The sequence below is a fragment of the Rhinopithecus bieti genome, unplaced genomic scaffold (genome assembly GCF_001698545.2).
Source record: "Rhinopithecus bieti isolate Rb0 unplaced genomic scaffold, ASM169854v2 scaffold_24392, whole genome shotgun sequence".
In the NCBI taxonomy this organism is placed as follows: domain Eukaryota; kingdom Metazoa; phylum Chordata; class Mammalia; order Primates; family Cercopithecidae; genus Rhinopithecus; species Rhinopithecus bieti.
The window spans coordinates 4,374,830-4,393,888 of NW_016812542.1; the positions used below are offsets into that span (position 1 = coordinate 4,374,830).

General features: G+C 42.7%; 1 protein-coding gene across 1 annotated transcript; it reads left to right on the forward strand.

Annotated features, from left to right (window-relative positions):
- The first annotated feature begins 358 nt into the window (after nucleotides 1-358).
- Nucleotides 359-13,669, forward strand: TIMM17A (translocase of inner mitochondrial membrane 17A). Its single transcript, XM_017896481.1, has 6 exons — nucleotides 359-471; nucleotides 2,499-2,598; nucleotides 2,726-2,789; nucleotides 7,317-7,445; nucleotides 8,822-8,932; nucleotides 12,785-13,669. Exons 1-6 carry the CDS (start codon nucleotides 446-448, stop codon nucleotides 12,868-12,870), a joined length of 516 nt encoding a protein of 171 aa, XP_017751970.1. The 5' UTR covers nucleotides 359-445; the 3' UTR covers nucleotides 12,871-13,669.
- Nucleotides 13,670-19,059: the final 5,390 nt, after the last annotated feature.

The following is a 19,059-nucleotide window of genomic DNA, read 5'->3' on the forward strand; positions in this document are numbered from 1 at the left end:
GGAGGCAGGGAGGGAGGCAGGGAGGGAGGGAGGGAGGCAGGGAGGCAGGGAGGGAGGCAAGAAGCGAAGGAGAGAAGAAAAGGAAAGGGAAGGGAAGGCGGAAGGGAAGGGAAGGGAAAGAAAGAAGCGTATTTAGGAAGCATCGCGTTGATGTCAGGCCACGGAACCTCTGGTGACCGGGTAGTGTAACTCCGTCATTGGTAGCTCCCCGCCCACGCAGCCGGGACCCGCGGCCTTCGAGGACACGGACTGGGCCAGTCTTGCCCCGCCGCGGCCAATGCCCCAACCACACGCCGTCCACCGGAGTCCTGACTCCCATTGGTTGCAGCGGGAAACAGTGAACCAATCCTCATAGGCCTTAACGCCCTCCTCTCGGGGTCACTTCCGCCTCTGGGGTCAGGCTCCGCCCAGCTTGCCCGGCATCCCTCGCGGCGTTGGAGTCAACATGGAGGAGTACGCGCGAGAGCCTTGGTGAGCCTCACCGCTGTCTTTGCATTTCTCTTGCCCGCCTGCCCACTGCCCTCCTTCTCCCCTGTCCATGCTCCCAAGGTGCAAGCCAGACTCAACCGCAGCTTTGTCGACTTGGGCCTGGTAACTGTGGGCAGTGCAGTCTTTCACGGCCAGGCGGCTTCTTAGCCCTGTACCCACTACCTCCCCGGCCTCGTGAGCCTCGCTCTCCCAACCCAGCACCCGTGTAACCTTGTGGTGGATGGTAAAGAGGTCCAGACTTGAGTTTAATAGAACCTCGGAACCTCCTCCCAACGCAGGGCATAATCGACCTTATGCGGGGCCAGTTATAATCCCCTCTGTTCGCCGAGGTGACCTTGGGCGCGTCCCTCCGTCTCGCCTTGCTCAGTTGCTGCGTTGAGGAACTGAAGAATAAGCATTTGAGGGAGTCATTCTTGAGGTTTTACTTGTATCATGATATGTGTCCGCAGAGCAAAGCATTTTAAATGAATGGAACATAGATTTTAGCGAAGGGGTCTGACAGTGGGGCCTTGTTTTCTCCTTGGAATCCTTTCTTGGGGTAGAGGGGACAAAATTACCTGGGAAATAGCAAGAGGTAATAGCATGTGTTCTCCGAAAAGCCATGGACAGAAATTCATTCTTTCATCTAGCGTTTATTGAGTGTGAATAAACCAGACACATAGATAATTATAAAACGATGTAATTGCTGTCAGAAGTCTCAGGTTGCCAGAGTTTAAAGTTTCTGGGGTCATAAGTAAAAAATCAAATCTTGATATTTCGAGTAATCATTTGTTTTATTGTGTAAGAGCAGCAACCCAAGATGTCCTCAATTTGTGAAAGTGCCCAGAACCTTGAATTATTACTCTGTTATCCTAGCCTTGAATTATTACTCTGCTTTCCTAGCCTTGTTGCCTGTTTCGTGTTCCCCTTTCCCCCAAATGGCATACAAAATGTAAGTTTTAGGGTCTCCTGGCTCTTCAGACTTATCTTCTTCAAAGCAGTTATGCTCCATTCTGGATTGTGCTCAGATATGTAGGACTCAGCACACTGAAAATAGCTGTTTGATGTAGTATAATGACACAGGTTAGCAGAGGATTGAAATATTTAACTATGTTGAGTTAGAGATCTTAGAAAAATAAGGCCGGGCGTGGTGGCTCACGCCTGTAATCCCAGCACTTTGGAAGGCCGAGGTGGATCACGAGGTCAGGAGTTCGAGACCAGCCTGGCCTATATGGTGAAAGCCTGTCTGTACTAAAAATAGAATTATTTGCCGGGTGTGGTGGCCCACGCCTGTAGTACCAGCTACTCAAGAGGCTGAGGCAGGAGAATCGCTTGAACCCAGGAGACAGAGGTTTCAGTGAGCCAAGATCGCACTATTGCACTCCAGCCTGGGTGATAGAGTGAGACTCCATCTCAAAAAAAAAAAAAAGCCGGCCGGGCGCAGTGGCTCAAGCCTGTAATCCCAGCACTTTGGGAGGCCGAGATGGGCGGATCACGAGGTCAGGAGATCGAGACCATCCTGGCTAACCCGGTGAAACCCTGTCTCTACTAAAAAATACAAAAAAAAACTAGCCGGGCGAGGTGGCGGGCGCCTATAGTCCCAGCTACTGGGGAGGCTGAGGCAGGAGAATGGCGTAAACCCGGGAGGCGGAGCTTGCAGTGAGCCAAGATCGGGCCACTGCACTCTAGCCTGGGCAACAGAGTGAGACTCCGTCTCAAAAAAAAAAAAAAAAAAGGAAAATACTGGGTTTTCATTTACTAAATCATTAGGTAACCCCTTAACATTCAGTACATATGTCCTGAAACAATATAATCAGTTACCTGGTTAGCTTTGTAGTCAAAATTGCTTTGATTTTTTGACTGCCCTGTTTGGTTACAGCATTTCCTCAATCATTTTATAGGCCAAATATTTATTGGTTGCAGTGGGTCCTGCAATATAATCTGTTCCATTATAATCCTTACTGTATTAGCAAAGATTTTATGGTTTGTGAATGAGAAATGTGGTCTTTTTTTTCCCCCTCTGTTCTTAGCCCATGGCGAATTGTGGATGACTGTGGTGGGGCCTTTACGATGGGTACCATTGGTGGTGGTATCTTTCAAGCAATCAAAGGTTTTCGCAATTCTCCAGTGGTAAGTGGGTGAATGGTCTTATTTTATCATCACTTGAAGTGTGGGTTTGATATTACTGGTGGTCCCATCAGTGGCTTAGAAATGTACTTCTAATATATTTTTTGTTGCTTCCTTTTTTTTGTTATAGGGAGTAAACCACAGACTACGAGGGAGTTTGACAGCTATTAAAACCAGGGCTCCACAGTTAGGAGGTGAGCAGAATTTTCATTTTAAGTGAACTGATTTTTTTTCTGTTTATTTGAAGATGGAGCTATTTTTATTTTTAGATTATAACAATTAATGATTTTAGTTTGGTCTAACAGTTTGTCACAAACATATATCCCTATAGTTTCTTCTTGATTTGTAGTTTGTTTGAAAAATTAACCTGAATTATGATACCCATTTGAAAATCTTGTCTCCGTCCTTCTGATACTCTGTGATTTTTTTTCCCCCTTCTCCAGAAGAAAGTGTGTTTAAAGCTCAGGTTTGAGGCTGGGTGTGGGTCGTAATCCCAGCACTTTGGGAGGCTGAGGCGGGCGAATCACAAGGTCAGAAGATCTGAGACCATCCTGGCTAACGTGGTGAAACCCTGTCTCTACTAAAAATACAAAAATATTATCGGGCGTGGTCGCGGGCACCTGTAGTTGGGAAGCTGGGGCAGGAGAATGGCGTGAACCTCGGAGGCGGAGCTTGCAGTGAGCCCACATCCCGCCACTGTACTCTAGCTGGGGTGACACTGAGACTCTGTCTCAAAAAATAAATAAATAAATAAATAAAACTAAATGTAATGTGGTACTGTGGAACAGATAAAGGACATTAACAAACTAAGGAAATCTGAATTAAGTATGGACTTCAGTTAATAGTAATGTGTCAGCCAGGCACAGTGGCTCACACCTGTAATCCCAGTACTTTGGGAGGCCGAGGCAGTGGATTACCTAAGGTTGGGAGTTCGAGATCATCCTGGCCAACATGGTGAAACCCCATCTCTACTAAAAATACAAAAATTAGCCAGTTGTGGTGGCGGGCATCTGTGGGTCATTAGTTGTGACAAATGCTCCATGCTAATGTTGATGTTGGTAATAGGGAAAACTGGAAAAGTTTGTGTTTTCTTATAAAGCAGGTTAAATAGAGGAAGGGTGAGTGGTGGTGTGAGTGAATTGGAATTATCCATTTCAAATCCTTGAGGTTAGCCTTTTTTAGGAAGCTATTGAGAAGTTTTTATGGTATTTTAAATTCTAAAAATACTACAATGGTTTTTTTTTTATTAATTTGGTGAGCATTTACTAAGGCATTCAGATCAAGGTGCAGGGACAGGCAGTATGGGAAAATCATAGTTGTGTCCTGAAAGGTATTATATTTTCTTTTTTTTTTTTTGAGATGGGGTCACCCAGGCTGGAGTACAGTGGCACAATCTTGGCTCACTGCAACCTCTGCCTCCCAGGTTCAAGTCATTCTCCTGCCTCAACCTCCAGAGTAGCTGGGATTATAGGCACGCGCCACCACAGCCTGGATAATTTTTGTATTTTTAGTAGAAACGAGGTTTCACCATATTGGTTAGGCAGGTCGCAAACTCCCTATCTCAGGTGATCCGCCTATCTCAGCCTCCCAAAGTGCTGAGATTACAGGCATGAGCCACCACTCCTGGCCTTAAGTCTTATATTTTCTTTCTTTTTTTTTAATTTTATTTTATTTTATTTTTTTTGAGACAGGGTCTCTGCTCTGTCACCCCAGGCTGAAGTGCACGTGGCCGGATCTGCAGCTCACTGCAAGCTTCCACCTCCCGGGTTCACTTCCATTCTCTGCCTCAGCCTCCGAGTACTTGGGAGTACGGCGCCCGCCACCCTCGCCAGGCTAGTTTTGTTGTTAATTTTTTAGTAGCAGACGTGGTCTTCACCCGTGTTTCGCCAGGCATGTCTGGGATCTCCTGACACTCGTGATCCCCTCTCGGCCTCCCAAAGTGCTGGGATTACTGGCTTGAGCCACCGCGTCCGGCCTCTTTTTTTTTTTTTTTTTTTTTTTTTTTTTTTCTTTTTTTGAAACGGAGTTTTGCTCTTGTTGCCCAGGCTAGAGTGCAGTGGCGCGATCTTGGCTCACGTCAACTTCCGCCTCTCTGGTTCAAGCAATTTTCCATCCTCAGCCTCCCAAGCAACTGGGATTATAGGCGCACGCCGCCACTCCTGGCTAAGTTTCTTGTATTTTAGTAGAGATAGGGTTTCACTGTGTTACCCAGGCTGGTCTTGAACTCCTGAGCTCAGGCAGTCCACCCGCCTGGGCCTCCCAAAGTGCTGGGATTACAGGCATGAGCCATCCTGCCTGGCCTAGGTCTTATATTTTCATAGAGAAAGTAAGATAGGATTTTGACATGTCCCTGTTATTCTTTGAGCACTTTCTTTCATTTTTGGAATAAGACATTTAGGCTCATCTTGTACTTTTCATGCCTTAGCTGTGGGCAGGGCAGCTTTTCCTGTTGTAGCCATTTCTCCAAAGAGTCCTGGTTCCTTTTAGTTGTGAGTGGTATTTAGGGCCAGGAGTGTTGGTTCACACCTGTAATCCCAGCACTTTGGGAGGCCAAGGCAGGAGGATGGCTTGAGCCCAGGAGTTCAACACCCTTGACAACTTAGAGAGAATGCCTGTCTACAAAAAAATTTTTTTAAAGAAAGGAAAAATCAAGAATGGCATACAATTTATATTTCTGTATATCTATACATACTGAAAATCACAAGTTTACTTTGATATCTTGTATTTCCAATTCAGCCCCACAGGATTCATTATTTTCTTCCTTTTCATGTGTATACCTGCCTTCTTAACCTGCTTGGGCTATGGTACCCCACAACAGGCTGCCCTTTGTCAGGGTATACTCTCACACTCCATGCCAGGCTGCCTTCCTTGAGAATCTCTCTTTTGCTTAGGCTCTAAAACCTTGTTCTAGGCTGTCCAGGTGTGTACACATTTGCCTCATCTGGCTCTGGATCCTCACACCAGACTACCCTTTCTGGATCTTCTCATCCTGCTTAGACTCAAACTCTCCATTCTCATCATAGCCAAAACTTATTCTGGCAGTGATTTTCAGGGGAAGGCTCTCCTGAGATTTTAGGCTCTCGTGAGGAAATAGGAGGATCTTATCAGAAAATTTTAGTGAGATAATTCTAATATACCTAATACATCATAGCTGTCTCCCAGGGAATAAAACTACTGAGAAGAAATAACTGGTTTATTTTTACATAGGATGTGATTTCTAATATTGGACTAAAAATGAAGACGCTTATGCTATACTCCACTGGTACTATCCACTAGATATAATTGATAATGTGAGAATTGGAAAAAGATCCTGGAGATGCTCTGGTTCAGACATTTGGTGGAACTCCGTTTATTGCTCTTGTTAACACAAGTTACCTCCTACCCTAAGATTTCAGAGGGTAAAGATTAAAGTGACTGCTTTGTGCAGCTTTTCTTCTTTCTTTCTTTTCTTTTTTTGGCTAATCAAGTGGAGCAGTGAAAATGGAGACAACAAAGAAAGGACCAGACACTTTTTTCTTTAATCCTATTAAATATAATAGGATATTTATATAACTTTATATGATGCAAGTCTTACGTATTCATTTTAGAAGACTTGGAAAATACAGAAAAACGCAAAGGAATGAAATCATGTCACGTCATCCAGAAATGCTGACAATTAAAACCTTAGTGTTGTCTTTTTAGATTTTGTTTGTACTTGTATACGTATGTTTGTGTGTGGGTCTTTGTTTATTTTGTGATACTGTTTTTGTATTTAGATAGAGTTTAAGTGCAAAGTAATCTGCTGATTGAAGGTTGTTTTAAATTCATATCTGAGGAATAAAGGATGGAAAGGCAATTTCCATCCCTTTGATGTTCCATAATTCTAGCTATTTATATCATTCATTTGCCCCTTCAGCATGTATTGGATTAAACCTGTAATACATTCCAGAATAGCTGGATTTCTTTTGTTTTCCCATCGATAATTTTCATAGAGTAGATGCTCAATGACATATAATGACATATAATGAAGAACGGCCAAAAATAGAGGTAAGTGAAGCTATGAAAGAAAAGGAGAAGGAAAGACGAAGCAGAGTAGTTTGATTTTGTTTATTGCTGCTTAAACCAGAGAGATAGGTTGTTCTGGAAGGGTGATTTGCTTGTTTCTACACATATGCAGCCTGACTCTTTTAGGCTTGGCTTATTTCTTTTTTTTGTTTGTTTGTTTGAGATGGAGTGTCGCTCTTGTCGCCCAAGCTGGAGTGCAGTGGCACGATCTCGGCTCACTGCAACCTCTGCTTCCTGGGTTCAAGCGATTCTCCTGCCTCAGCCTTCCCAGTAGCTGGGATTACAGGTGCCCGCCACCACACCCAGCTAATTTTTATATTTTTAGTAGAGACGGGGTTTTGCCATGTTAGCCAGGCTGATCTTGAACTCTTGGCCTAAGGTGATCCACCCACTTCAGCCTCCCAAAGTGCTGGAATTACAGGTGTGAGCCATGGCGCCCGGCTGGCTTATTTCTTTTAGGCCATTGCTAATTTTCCAGCTAATATAATACAATCAAGCTTTATTCAAAAGATAAGTATTCTGACTCTTCTTGTTCAGTGTTTATTCAAACTTGTGTTTGAATGTATTGGACTATAAGAGTTTTGAGAATATAGTGAGTGTTGTTTTTGACTATAATATTTTAAATGGAAGATGAAATTTAAATTAGTATTTGCTTGTTTCTTTTTACAATACAATAGGTAGCTTTGCAGTTTGGGGAGGCCTGTTTTCCATGATTGACTGTAGCATGGTTCAAGTCAGAGGAAAGGAAGATCCCTGGAACTCCATCACAAGTGGTGCCTTAACGGGAGCCATACTGGCAGCAAGAAGTAAGTAGTCATTATAGACACACTAGTAGAAGTCACACTTTTTGGAAAACCTCATCTGCCTTAATTGAATGACAGCTGTAATATATAAAACTGATTATTGACCAGGCACATTGGCTTGTGACTGTAATTCCGTCGCTTTGGGAGGCTGAGGCAGGTAGATTGCATGAGCCCAGGAGCTTGAGATCAGCCTGGGCAATATAGGAAGACCTGGTCTCTACAAAAAAAAAATTTAATTAGCTGGGTGTGTTGGTGCATGCCTATAGTCCCAGCTACTCATGAGGCTGAGGCAGGAGGATCCCTTGAGCCACCACACTCTATCCTGGGCAACAGAGCGAGACCCTGCTTCAAAAATAATAATAATAATTATAAAACTGAGCATTGCTTAATTTGGCATAGCATAAATATACAGTATATGGTGATTTGAAAAAAAAAAAGTAAGGGGATCTCTTTATTTGGAATATTTGAGAATGAGAGAACATGGAATTCTAACCAATATATTACAGTGGTTGAGAGCACTTCAGGTCCCAGTTCTGCCATTAATTAGCTGTATGACTGGTCAGTTTACCAAACTTTATGTTATAATTTCTTCACCAGTAATCTGGAGTTAGTTAATAATTATACCTGCCATATAGAATTGTTATGAATAAGGAACTTAGAACCATCTTCTGGATCCTCAGGACAGACAGCAAACCAGAATTCCTTTGAGCTTAGTGGTTTAGACCAAGGAGTTTGCAAACTATTTCTGTAAAAGGCCAGATAGTGAATATTTTAGGCTTTGTGGGCTATGTGGTCTTTGTCATAGCTACCTAACTCTGCTGTCATCGCATGAAAGCAGCCATGGATAATACATAAATGAAACAGTATGGCTGTGTTTCAGTAAAACTTTATTTTTTTTCTTGAGATGGAGTCTCACTTTCACCCAGGCTGGAGTTCAGTGGCACAACCTCGGCTCACTGCAACGTCTGCCTCCCGGGTTCAAGCAATTCTCCTGCCTCAGCCTCCTGAGAAGCTGGGACTACAGGTGCCCACCACCACTTCCGGCTAATTTTTGTATTTTTAGTAGAGATGGGGTTTCACCATGTTGGGCCAGGCTGGTCTCAAAACTCCTGACCTCATGATCTGCCCGCCTCGGCCTCCCAAAATGCTGGGATTACAGGCATAAGCCACCACACCCGGCCTTTCAGTAAAACTTTATTTACAAAAATAGGCAGCGGGTGGCCTGTGGGCGGCCGTAGTTTACTGACTCTGGGTCTTAGGCAGTAAGAGTTTGGGAATTGGAGGAGCATGTAGCCATATGGACAGTTTTCTTCTTTACTATCTCTTACAGTAAACTAGATTTCTGTAAAAAATAATCTCTTTGTTATTGATGTCTTCAGATGGACCAGTGGCCATGGTTGGGTCAGCTGCAATGGGTGGCATTCTCCTAGCTTTAATTGAAGGAGCTGGTATCTTGTTGACAAGATTTGCCTCTGCACAGTTTCCCAATGGTGAGTCTTCTTTTTGGTTAAAACTATAGCTCAAATGTTTTGGAATGGTTTTCTGATGTTAAGAAAGAACATACTTTGCCTGCTAAAATGTGTGGTATGTATTAATATGCTGTGGTTCATGAGGACTGTGATAATAGGTAAAAAATGAACATGTTACATTTAGCCACAATAACAAAAATTTTTTGTATAAATTTGCTGTTGATCTTTCTTTATAGTACTTAGGGTTTATCAGTGCTCATGTATTGCAAGAAATGTCCGATCATTTTAAAGGGACTTGAAGAATGGTTCTGCAGATGTGTAGCAATGATGATGGTCAATTGACAATTTAGTATTGTATATCTACATGCCAGACACTGTTTTACATAGTGAACAGGACAGTCCCTGCCCTCAAGGACTTACATTCTGGTAAGGGGAGACAGATTAACACATTAACAGATAAATTAGCTTATTTTAGATAGTGTTGCTTGTTTTGAAGAAGAGAGTAGTGAAAAGTGACTTATATTTGGGAAGGTCACTTTAGGGTTCACAGGAGAAAATTTAGAATCTTAGAAAATTTGTTAGCCTGGCTAATTTTATATTCGTTTAATTTGTTGTCTGTTTTTCTTCCTATCTGATGCATAGGGTAATAATTAAATTGGGGGCTGAATGATCATTACATGGTTATAGAATGTGCTCTCAGCTGATTAGCCAGGCATAATGGCTCACACCTATAGTCCTAGCTACACAGGAGGCACGAGAATCAGTTGAACCTGGAAGATGGAAGTTACAGTGAGCCAAGATCACACCACTGCACTCTAGCCTGGTCGACGGAGCGAGACTCTGTCTCAAAGTGAAACAAAACAAAAAACTTGTGTCAAGATGGTCCATTCCTGTAGATGGTCCATTTGTGTAGTTCCAGCTACTCAGGAGTCTACTCACTTGAACCCAGGAGTTCAAGGCCAGCCTGGGCAACACAGTAAGACCCCATCTCTTTAAAAAAAAAAGTTTCAGTGTCTAAATGAAAATATCCCTTGACAGTGGAAGGATGCAGAAAGATATTGTGAGGTGGCCAGACACAGTGGCTCACACCTGTAATCCTAGCATTTTGGGAGGCTGAGGCAGGCAGATCACTTGAGGTCAGGAGTTTGAGAGCAGCCTGACCAACATGGTGAAACCCCATCTCTACTAAAAATACAAAAATTAGCCGGGCATGGTGGCACATGCCTGTAATCTCAGCACCTCAGGAGGCTGAGGCACAAGAATCACTTGAACCTGGGAGGTGGAGGTTGCAGTGAGCTGAGATCACGCCATTGTACTGTAGCCTGGGTAACAGAGCAAGACTTCGTCTCAAAAAATATATATATATATGTATGTATGTATATATATATGTACAGATATGTACATATATGTATGTACATATATATACGTGTGTGTGTGTGTGTGTATATATATAGAGAGAGAGAATAATAGTGAAAATTTGACCTGGCATTTGGGAAAGAAACACACAGAATAGTGAGACATGTTGAAAATTATTTTTGGGGCTTGGAAAACATTCAGCATGAAGTTAGGAATAGATTATACATCCCAATTTGCTTTGATTTCCCTGAGGCACCTAGCAAGAGATTCAGTATCTTTTTGGCACAATTTTCAAGTGCACTGCTTGTTAAATGCCAGTGAGGTAATCTGGATGACCCTGCAGACCCTCTCACCTTCTGTTTGTTTTTCATTCCTTACTTCTGAGTTAACACTCTGTTGGGATGGTCACTTTCCAATTTTGTTTTGACCTCCTCAGTGTGAAAGACTTTACATAAAACATCAAAAGAGTTCCATATTTGCAGAAATTCAGAAATCTATATAGCAAAAACTTAAATAGTTACATTGTCTCATAGAAATTAGCCTTGAGTACTTTGTTTTAGGCTTTTTTCCTGAGAGGGAATCTCCTTTTTATTTTATTTATTTATTTTATTTTATTTTTGAAACAGAGTCTCTGTGACCCAGGCTGGAGTGCAGTGATGCAATCTTGGCTCACTGCAGCCTTAACCTCCTGGGCTCAGGCGATCCTCCCACCTCAGCCTCTTGAGCAGCTGGGACTATAGGTGTGCACCGCCACACCCGGCTAATTTTTATATTTTTTGTAGAGATGAGGTCTCTGCCCCTGATCCTGAACACCTGGGCTCAAGTGATCCTCCCGCCTCGGCCTCCCAAAGTTCTGGGATTACAGGGGTGAGCCACTGCACCCAGCTGGAATCTCCTTTTGAGTAATTAAAACTCAGCATTTATATAGAAGCAGCCTAAAAAAGGTGAATTTATTTTTAGATAGGAGGTGTGTTTCTGAAAAGCTGTGTAGGGGGGAAATCTTTGAAGAGTTAATTATATTTTTCCAGTGAACTTACATAAAAATGTTTGTTTTTTGTTTTTTGAGACAGAGTCTCGCTGTGTTGCCCAGGCTGGATTGCAGTGGCGCAATCTCAGCTTACTGCAACCTCCGCCTCGGGGGTGCAAGTGATTCTTCTGCCTCAGCCTCCTGAGTAGCTGGGACTACGGGTGCGCGCCATCATGCCTGGCTAATTTTTTTTTTGTATTTTTAGTAGAGACACGGTTTCACCATATTGGCCAGGCTGGTCTCGAACTCCTGACCTCGTGATCCACCCTCCTTGGCCTCCCAAAGTGCCAGGAATGTGAGCCATCACGCCCAGTGAAAAGTTTTAAAACAGTGGGAAAAGAGTAGATAGAACTGTATTTAAATGGCAACAGTGATTTTCTTTGGCTTATCTTTTTTTGTTTTGTTTTGTTTTTTTTTTTTTTTTTTAGAAGAGTCTTGCTCTCTCGCCCAGGCTGGAGTGCAGTGGCGCAATCTTGTCTCACTGTAACCCCCGCTTCCCGGGTTCAAGTGATTCTCCTGCCTCAGCTCCTGAGTAGTTGGGATCACAGGCACCCACCACCATGCCCAGCTAATTTTCATATTTTCAGTAGAGATGGGGTTTCCCCATGTTGGTCAGGCTGGTCTCGAACTCCTGACCTCAGGTGATCTGCCCACCTCAGCCTCCCAAAGTGCTGAGATTACAGGCGAGAGCCACCGCGCCCGGCTCTGACTTACCTTTTTTATCCAGTTTCTTCTTAAGTTTTCTGTAATTAACAGATAATTGTATTTATAATGAAGTAAAAATATATGAGTGAAACACTTTGAAAGCGTCAGAGAATTCTACCACTGCCCTCTTTCTCTCTTCCAGATATTTTTTAGTCCACTTCAGTTTTTCTTAAAGGAGAAAAGATTGATTCATCCCCTAAAAGTCTTTTTTTTTTTAAGCACTTTGTTTTCTTAGTTCACAGGCTCTCCTATCCCTTGAAAATGAAAACTACAAGACTTTGTTCAACAGCAAGCTATGTGGTGTCTTCCCATTTCAGAACTCATTCCCTACTTAATTGGTTACATAAATTGGATTACCATGTTCTCTTAAAACATGACTAAGATACTTATACTTTGTGAAAATAATTTTAAATAGCTACTGAAAAATATGACAAGAAGTGGGAGCAACTCTTCTAATCTTGATATATGGCAGCTTGTTACAGCAATTGCTTTAAAAACTTGAAGTTTGCTTCTTGCTATAATTAATCTGTCTGACTTTGCTAGCATAGTGTTTGAGAACTGTTCATTCTGGAGCATAGCAAGGCAGTCTGTCATATGTTATACTGAATTTGAAGGTTCTCCAGTACTCTTATGGGAATTAGGCAGATCTATAAAGAAATTAGGGTTATAGCTGTAATTTAGCACATTATTTTTTTGTTGATTGATTTACTCTCTATAGAGACTCATTCCTTTTAATTATATAATATTCAGGTGATTTTAAAATCCTTTTTATTTCTCACTTGCAGGTCCTCAATTTGCAGAAGACCCCTCCCAGTTGTCTTCAACTCAGTTACCTTCCTCACCTTTTGGAGACTATCGACAATATCAGTAGGACTTCTTTCCTAGGATTTCTTTAACAGAACGGGTTGTAGTTCAAGAAGGATTTCAGAAGATCAAGTTGTACAGTCTGTTTTTAAAACCATAGGTGGGACAGTTATGGCCAATAGGCTATAAAGAGACATTTAGCACTTTTTTCTATTTAAAGGAACAAGGGGGGAGGGATGCTAAAAGATAATACATTTATTTATTCACACTTGAATTACATTTGTGATCAAAATAAATGTTTAAATCGCTAAAGGAAAATACAATAAGTGCTTGAAAGATGAAGGACCAAAGGGCCAAAAAACAGTAAAATATGATCATCATCTCCTTGGGGACTTCTCTGCCTTGTTTTGTGTGTTCTGCTATTCAGACAATAAAAAGCTGGTGGAACTTACTCTTTCTTTTAAGATAAGTTGTAGACTTCGACGTTTCATGCTTATGTACTTCAAATAATGCATGTTTTATAGTTAGTCCCTCATCACTTGAAGTGACTTACGAGAATTATGCAGAGTCAACATGGATCATTTCACACTGAGATGCTTTATGGATTGAAGGATATGGTAAAATATTTATACTTTACTTTGAAAGTAAAATATACTATGTCTTGGTTTTGAGGATATTGGATACAAAACTCTCTTCCTTTAGGGCTACTGAGTCTTGATTCCTGATCATCAGAAATTTCACCAGAAACAACTTGCTTCCAATATACCCAATTCTATATGAAGAATTCATGGAGAGTGTACTGGCACTGGAAGAGTTTAGTGTTTCTTGTATGCTTGAAAATAAAATATGTACTGTTTTGAATGTGTTCCAAGTCCTCTGAAGCTGATCTTCATAAAGGATGTATTTTGGGGTCTGGTTGGGCCTGGAAAATGGATGAGGACTTCAGAACAGGTCATTTTCCTGATAATATTGGAAGTGACATGTGGCCTTATAGGAGGCATGATGTTAGTTAATTCCACATTTGCCTACATCTGTGGGAAATGGAGAACAAAGCCATGTGGGTACTGTAAACACACGTTTATCTTTTGGCCCAGTGCCATACATACGGTAGGCATTTAATTACTGATTATGTTTGGATAATTTGGGAATTTTTTACTGTGGTAAAATATACATAAAATAAGACATTAACTATTTGTAAGTGTATAATTCAGTGGCATTGAAATACAGTCACGAGGTTGTATAACAGCCATCACTATGTATACCCAAAATGTTCTCATTATCATCAACATAAACTGTTTTGTTTTTAGAGACAGGGTCTTACTCTGTCACCCAGGCTGGAATGCAGTGGCGCAGTCATAGCTTACTGCAGCCTCGAACTCCTGGCCTCGAACCATCCTTCTGCCTTAGCCTCCCACGCCCCATGCTGGGATTACAGGCATGAGCCACCATGTCCAGCCTTCACCAACATAAACTCTGTACCTGTTGAATAATAACTTCCCATTCTTTCCTCACCGCAACCGCTAGTAACCACAATTCTGCTTTCTGTCTGTGAATTTGCCTTTTCTGGGTACTTTATATAAGTGAAATCATAAAATATTTGTTTTTGTGTGTCCGTCTTAATGCACTTAGCATGTTTTAAGGTCCATCCATGTTGTAGCATGTAGCAAAATTAATTTTTATGGCTGAATAATACTCCATAGTGTGCATATACCACATTTTATTTGATGATCAGTTAGGTTGTTTCTACCTTTTGGCTACTATGATTTATGGCGCTATGAACATTGGTGTGCAGCTATCTGTTTTCAACTCATTTTTGGTTCTTTTGGATATACACAAAAGAGTGGGATTACTGAGTCGTGGTAGTTCTAGGTTTAAATTTTTTTTTTAAACAGTCTGACTGGCCGCAGTGGCTTACATCTGTAATCCCAGCACTTTGGGAGGTCAAGGCGGGCAGATCACAAGGTCAGGAGTTCGAGACCAGCCTGGCCAATATGGTGAAACGCTGTCTCAACTAAAAATACAAAAATTAGCCAGGCATGGTGGTGGGTGCCTGTAGTCTTAGCTACTTGGGAGCCTGAGGCAGGAGAATCGCTGGAACCTGTGAGATGGAGGTTGCAGTGAGCAGAGATTGCGCCACTGCACTCCAGCCTGGGTGACAGAGTGAAACTCCGTTTCAAAAAAACCAAAAAAGACATAGAGTCTTATTCTGTTGCCCAGGCTGGAGTGCAGTGGCATAATCGTAGGTCACTACAACCTTGACCACCTAGACTCAAGGGATCCTCCCGCCTCGGCCTCCCAAGCAGCCACTTACTACAAGTGTGCACCCTATCTCTGGCTAAGTTTACATTTTGTAGAGAGATCGTCTCACTGTGTTGCCCAGGCTAGTCTCCAACTCCTGGCCTCAAGTGATCTTCCTGCTTCAGCCTCCCAAAATGCTGGGATTATGAGTATGAGCCACCATCCCCAGCCGAATTGTTTAATAAATATTCTAAAACTAAATTTGGTAGAGTAGAGCTCAAGATAAAAAGTAAAAAAACTAAATTGTTTTAATTACTAAAATAAATAACTGGAGAAACAAGCAGATTAGGAAAGAGGTTTTCCCTAGGTCTTTACTGGAATAGTGAAATTAGTTTCTCAGTTTTAAGATTGAAATGCCCATCAGAAATATCCCATCTGTTTTTCTTTGTATCTGACAGCTTGTGCCAGATTGGCATGCAATAGTGGATTGCTTTTCTTTCTTTTTTTTTTTGTTTTTTTGTTTTTTGTTTGTTTGTTTGTTTTTTTTTTTGAGACGGAGTCTCGCTGTTTCACCCAGGCTGGAGTGCAGTGGCGCGATCTCGGCTCACTGCAAGCTCTGCGTCCCAGGTTCATGCCATTCTCTCACCTCAGCCTCCGAGTAGCTGGGACTACAGGCACCCGCCACCACGCCCGGCTAATTTTTTGTATTTTTAGTAGAGACGGGGTTTCACCGTGTTAGCCAGGATGGTTTCGATCTCCTGACCTCGTGATCCGCCCGCCTCGGCCTCCCAAAGTGCTGGGATTACAGGCTTGAGCCACCGTGCCCGGCCTCTTTCTTTCTTTCTTTTTTTTTTTTTGAGATAGAGTCTTGCACTGTTGCCCAGGCTGGAGTGTAGTGGCGTGATTCCGGCTCACTGCAACCTCTGCCTCCCAGGTTCAAGCGATTCTCCTGCCTAAGTCTCCCAAGTAGCTGGGATTACAGGTGCCCAGCACCATCTCCAGCTAGTTTTTTTTGTATTTTTAGTACCAACCGGGTTTCACCATGTTGGCCAGGCTGGTCTCGAACTCTTCATCTCGTGATTCACCCGCCTCAGCCTCCCAAAGTGCTGCAATTACAGGTGTGAGCCACTGTGCCCAGCACTTTCTTTTTTAAATAGAGACAGGGTTTTGCCACGTTGCCCAGGCTGGTCTTGAACTCCTGAACTCAAACAATCCTCCCACCTTGACCTCCCAAAGTGCTGGGATTACAGGCGTGAGCCACTGTGCCCGGTCGAAATAGTGGATTTCTGAATCAGGGTTTGGAATACATGGGTACAGCTGCACCTGCTATTGAAAGTGCATCTGTTTTCACATAGGAAATGTCTGCAAATTATGAAAGCATGGTCATAGCTCCACCCTGTGGCATGTTACTTTTAGTTAAAATTCATTGTCCAAATTCTATTCACGCTGGGTCCAGTGGCTCATGCCTGTAATCCCAGCACTTTGGGAGGCTGAAGTGGGTAGATCACTTGAGGCTGAGACTTGAGGTTTCACCATGTTGGTCAGGCTGATCTTGAACGCCTAACCTCAGGTGATCTGCCTGCCTCGGCCTCTCAAAGTGCTGGGATTATAGGCATGAGCCACTGCATCTGGCCTCAAATAATAATAATAATAATAATAAGAAGAAGAAGAAGAAGAAGAAGAAGAAGAAGAAGAAGAAGAAGAAGAAGAAGAAGAAAGAAGGAGGAAGAAGAAGAAGAAGAAGAAGAAGAAGAAGAAGAAGAAGAAGAAGAAGAAAAATTCAATCTGTTAGCTGGGCATGGTGGCATATATTTGTAGCCCCAGCTGCTCAAAGGGACTGAGGCAGCAGGATTCCTTGATCCTGACAAACGGAGGGAGCAGTAAGCTGAGATCACACCATTGCACTCCAGCATACCACTGCACTCCAGCCTGGGCAACAGAGCAAGACCCTGTCTCAAAAACAAGAAAATTGACAATGGCTAACATCTTTAGCTAATAAGACAAATAATTATTGGATATTTTCCTTCCTTTTCCCCATGTTTTACATATTCTAGTCCTTTTCAGTGCATAAAGCTAGGAAATACGTAGTATATAATCCATGCACAGAAACTTCTATTTCTGTATGTGTCCTTTTGTTATAAAACAAAAACTAAGTCCCTCCAACTCCAATCTAGCACCACGGGATTCATTCTAGCTGTCTCTCTTAGTTGTAACAGCAAGAAACCTGGCTTCTCATTGTAATAATTTACTCATTTGTTCAATCCTAGTTACATATATTTTGGAGTTAGTAAACCATAGCTCTGAGAAATGGATTTGCCAGCTATAATAGTGTTTGTACACAGTTGTTTTCAGTCTTCAGTATCTGTTCCAAACATGTTCCAAAGCTATTTGGATAGATACTGTGTTTTATAACACAAGGACACAAGGGTGCATGGCTCACGCCTGTAATCCTAGCACTTTGGGAGGCTGAGATGGGTGGATCACTTGAGGCCAGGAGTTAGACAGGCACCAGCCTGGCCAACATGGTGAAACCCCGTCTTTACTAAAACATACAAAAATTAGCCAGGCATGGTGGTGCACGCCTGTAGTCCCAGCTACTCTGAAGGCTGAGGCACAGGAATTGCTTGAATCCTGGAGGTGTAGATTGCAGTGAGCCAAGATCGTGCCACTGCAATCCAGCCTGGACAACAGAGCAAGACCCTGTCTCAAAAATAAAGGAAAAAAAAGGGCCAGGTACAGCGATTCACACACCTGTAATCCCAGCACTTTGGGAGGTCAAGGCAGGTGGATCACCTGAGGTCAGGAGTTCGAGACCAGCCTGTCCAACATGGCAAAACCCCATCTCTACTAAAAATACAAAAATTAGCCAGGCGTGGTGGCTTGCACCTGTAATCCCAGCTACTTGGGAGGCTGGGGCAGGAGAATGGCTTGAACCTGGGAGGTGGAGGTTGCAGTGAGCCAAGATCATGCAACTGCACTCCGTCTTGGGTGACAGAGCAAGATTCCGTCTCAACAACAACAACAACAGTATTCTCTGATCTGTTAATTACTGGGAGAGGTGTGTAACGTTTCTTACTCTGTTGGTGAATTTGTCCATTTTCTCTTGTATTTTGTTAATTTTTTTATTTTTTGATACAGGGTCTTGCTCTGTTGCCCAGGCTGGAGTGCTGTGGCATGATCTCAGCTCACTGCAGCCTTGACATCCTGGGCTCAAGTGATCCTCCCACCTCGGCCTTCCAAGTAACTGGGACTACATGTGTTCACCACCACGCCCAGCTAATTTTTGTATTTTTCTTAGAGACAGGGTTTCACCATGTTGGCCAGACTGGTCTCAAAATCCTGAGTTTAAGCAGTCCACCTGCCTTGGCCTCTCTTAGTGCTGGGATTACCGGCATGAGCCATTGTGCTCAGCCAATTTCTATTTTATTTGTTTTGATACTGTATTATTAGATAGATAATACTCCAACATGTGAGTTAGAACACTAACAAGCAATTTATACCTAGGTATTTGTGAACTCCTTACCATCCCAGGTTTCTGCCTCCTCAACTTGAAGTAATACCATCCTGTCTTATTATTTCTTTTCCTTGAGTGTTTTGTTTTGTTTTGTTTTTTAGGTAAACTCTTACTCTGTCGCCTAGGCTGGAGTACAGTGGCACCATCTCAGCTCACTGCAACCTCGGCCTCCGGGTTCATGTGATTCTCCTGCCTCAGCCTCCTGAGTAGCTGGGATTACAGACATGCGCCACCACACCGGGCTAATTTTTATATTTTTGATAAACATGGGGTTTCACCATGTTGGCCAGGCTTGTCTCAAAGTCCTGATCTGCCTACCTCAGCTTCCCGAAGTGCTGGGGTTACAGGTGTGAGCCGCTGTGCCTGGCCGAGTTTTTTTTTAATTTTAAACTACGTATTTCCCCATTTATTGGTTTGTGAGTTATATACTGTCCTCAATTTATATTACTTAAGTGGTTTCCTTTAAAACTTTAATACAGGCCGGGCGCGGTGGCTCAAGCCTGT